The sequence below is a fragment of the Nicotiana attenuata genome, unplaced genomic scaffold (genome assembly GCF_001879085.1).
Source record: "Nicotiana attenuata strain UT unplaced genomic scaffold, NIATTr2, whole genome shotgun sequence".
Taxonomy (NCBI): Eukaryota; Viridiplantae; Streptophyta; class Magnoliopsida; order Solanales; family Solanaceae; genus Nicotiana; species Nicotiana attenuata.
In genome coordinates this window covers 83,357-86,531 of record NW_017674242.1, presented here as the reverse complement: position 1 = coordinate 86,531, position 3,175 = coordinate 83,357, and the positions used below count along the sequence as shown (strand labels likewise).

At 32.6% G+C, this 3,175-nt stretch overlaps 1 protein-coding gene across 1 annotated transcript; it reads left to right on the top strand.

Annotated features, from left to right (window-relative positions):
- The first annotated feature begins 2,093 nt into the window (after window positions 1-2,093).
- LOC109218275 lies at window positions 2,094-2,756 on the top strand. The gene has a single exon (XM_019382629.1). It carries the CDS (start codon window positions 2,094-2,096, stop codon window positions 2,754-2,756), a length of 663 nt encoding a protein of 220 aa, XP_019238174.1.
- Window positions 2,757-3,175: the final 419 nt, after the last annotated feature.

The following is a 3,175-nucleotide window of genomic DNA, read 5'->3' as shown; positions in this document are numbered from 1 at the left end:
GAAACATGAGAGTCTATATCTATCTATCTATATTATTATAAAAGCACAAATGTTCTATGCTAAATGTCGAACAACAAAAATATCCCTAAAATATTGATTGACGTTTATACCCTTAATTATTTACATTAGTGTTTACGGAAAATCGTATGAAAAGGACAAAACTAGAAATACTACACACTAGGATAGGTACTTGTAATAGAATCCATCGCAAATCAGGATCTCTTCAGCGGCGGTGATTTATTACAACACTAAGTGCACAAATATTGGTGGATTTGAATGTTCTATTATATGCAAATATTAATTAATATTTGAAGAGATTTAACTTCCATTTTTTATTCATGGTATCTTTATTTTCCATGCAGAATCCCAAATTAATATATATTTATATTATAAATTTTCTACCTAATTCAATAAAAAAAGATTAGTAATCAAAATTTTAGTTGATTATAAAATTATAAATATTAAAAAATAACTTAAATGGCTAATTTATTCTATTATACGCAAAATATTAATTGATTTTTGAAGAGATTTGACTTCCGTTTTCTATACATGGTATTTTTATTTTCCATACATAATCCCAAACTAATATATATTTATATTATATACTTCCTACCTAATTCAATAAGAAAACTAGAAAAGATTAGTAATCAAAATTTTAGTTGATTATAAAACTTTAAATATTAAAAGAATAAATTAAATGATAATTTTATTCGATGCATAATTTATTTTTAAAAGGAAAAAAAGATAAACGATATTATATTTCATTAAAGGCCTTCGTGCTTTTAGTATAGTCTGTATCTATCTATATATCTATCTATCTATATTATTATAAAAGCACGAATTTTTCATGCTAAATGTTGAACGACAAAAATATCCTTAAAATATTAATCAACTTTTATACTCTTATATTTTGTTAAAAGATACTCTTATATTCGATGCATGTTGTACGACCCTTTACAAGATAATAGCAAAATCATCACATCTAGATTGAAGCTAGTTGTAGACTCCATTGTGGGACCTGCTCAGTCTGTATTCATTGAGGGGAGGAATATATTAGATATTGTCATCATAGCACATGAATTGGTGAAAGGGTACAACAAAAAAGGAGTATCTCCTAGATGCTGTATCAAAGTTGATATAAGAAAAGCATATGATTCAGTGGAATGGCCTTTTCTGAAAATGATTCTGATGGAGTTTGGAGTGCCTGTGGGGTTTGTAAATCTGATAATGGAGTGTGTGACAACAGTCAGTTACTCCTTGATTCTGAATGGAGGTCTAACAGGAAAGTTCAAAGCAAAAAAGGGACTTAGACAAGGAGACCCTATGTCTCCTTACTTGTTTGTGCTGGTGATGGAATACTTAAACAGATCACTGAAGAAACTAAACCAAAATCCAGACTTCAACCACCACCCAAAGTGCTTCAAAAATAATATAACACATGTTTGTTTTGCAGATGACCTGATCCTTTGTTGTAGAGCAGACAAGATTTCAATACAACTAATGCTGGGGAGATTTAATCACTTCTCTGAGGTTTCAGGATTGAAGGCAAATATGGAGGAAAGTGCTTTATATATAGCTGGAGTCTCAAAGGAGTTTACAGACAAGATATTAGAAGAAATGCAATTCACATTAGGAGAGATTCCATTCAAGTACCTAGGAGTTCCACTATCATCAAGGAAACTATCTACACAGCAATGGATGCCCCTGGTTGAGAAGATAACAGCAAGAATAAAGTGTTGGACAACTAAGTTTCTGTCATACAGTGGTAGGCTGAAGCTACTAAAGAGTGTGGTCTTTGAGATGCAAACATATTGGGCACAAGTTTTTCTGTTCCCAAAGAAGATCATCAAGATGATAGTTGCAGTTTGTAGAACTTTTTTGTGGACTGGAAGCACTGATCACTCAAAGAGAGCATTGGTGGCCTGGACACTATATGCAAGCCAAGGTCAGCAGGAGGTTTAAATGTTTTAGACCTTTATTACTGGAATAAGGCTGCCCTATGCAAGCTATTATGGGCAATAACTGAAAGGAAGGAGACATTGTGGATACAATGGATCCACAGTTATTACATCAAAGACATGAATATTGGAAATATGGCTACTCCAGAGCAAGCAAGTTGGGTAATCAAGAAGATTTTAGATGCAAAGGAATGGTTCATAAAGAATTGTCCAAATGACACTTTGAGTTCCTACTGTAAGGGAGGTAAGTTCTATATCAAGAAATTGTACAATGCTGCAAGACCTCAATACCAGAAGTGCAATTGGAAGAGACTAGTGACTACAACAAAAACAATACCAAGACACCAATTCATCCTTTGGTTGGCATTACACAGAAAGTGGGCTACGGTCGAGAGACTTCAAAAATGGGGTATAAAAGTCAGCAAAGACTGTGTGTTATGCAGAAGCAACACTGAGGAAACATTTGAACATTTACTGTTCGAATGCACATTCTCCAAAAATATGTGGAATGCAATGCTGCACTGGATAGGAATACAGCATCAGATAGGAAGCTGGGATGATGAAATAGCATGGATAACAAAGGTGGTGGTGAATAGAACAAAGGGAGAAATTCTAGTGTTTCTATTTACAGCAGTAGTATATCAGATATGGAAGGAAAGGAACAATAGAAGATTTCACGGAATCGAGACAACATATAGCAAACAGATAAAAGAAATTGCCCTAATGCTGCATATACGAGGGCAGAAAGTAGGAAAATGGAAGAAAGAGTTAGAAAAAATGAATAGTTATCCTAGCTAGATTTGTAGTTAGGCAGTGATAACAGAAAGTTAGTTGATGTTTGTTTTTTTTTTTCAATAGATTACAAAAGGATGTATAGGAAACTAGCTCAAGAGTCTAAATGAGCTAGGGATTGTAAATATTTTACTTGGTTAATAAAGTTTAAGTTTAACCAAAAAAAAAATAATAATAATATCTAATTAATTTGCCTAATATTTAGGAATCTAATACCAACTAATGATAGAATTTCTCAATGTACGTTACCTCCTGCCATCATCCACATTAGAGGCGCATCCGGGATTTAAATCTTATGGGTTCAACTTTTAAGGTTTTTAGCATTGAACCCATTATATTTTTAAAGTTATGGGTTCATATCCGCTACTTTTGTAATTTGAATAAATTTTTACATATAAATTGTTACTCCGCATCGAAAGTTATGG

What these genes read in the sequence shown, in the direction of transcription:
- LOC109218275 (XM_019382629.1), top strand. Translation starts at nt 2,094, where the DNA reads ATGGCTACTCCAGAGCAAGCAAGTTGGGTAATCAAGAAGATTTTAGAT.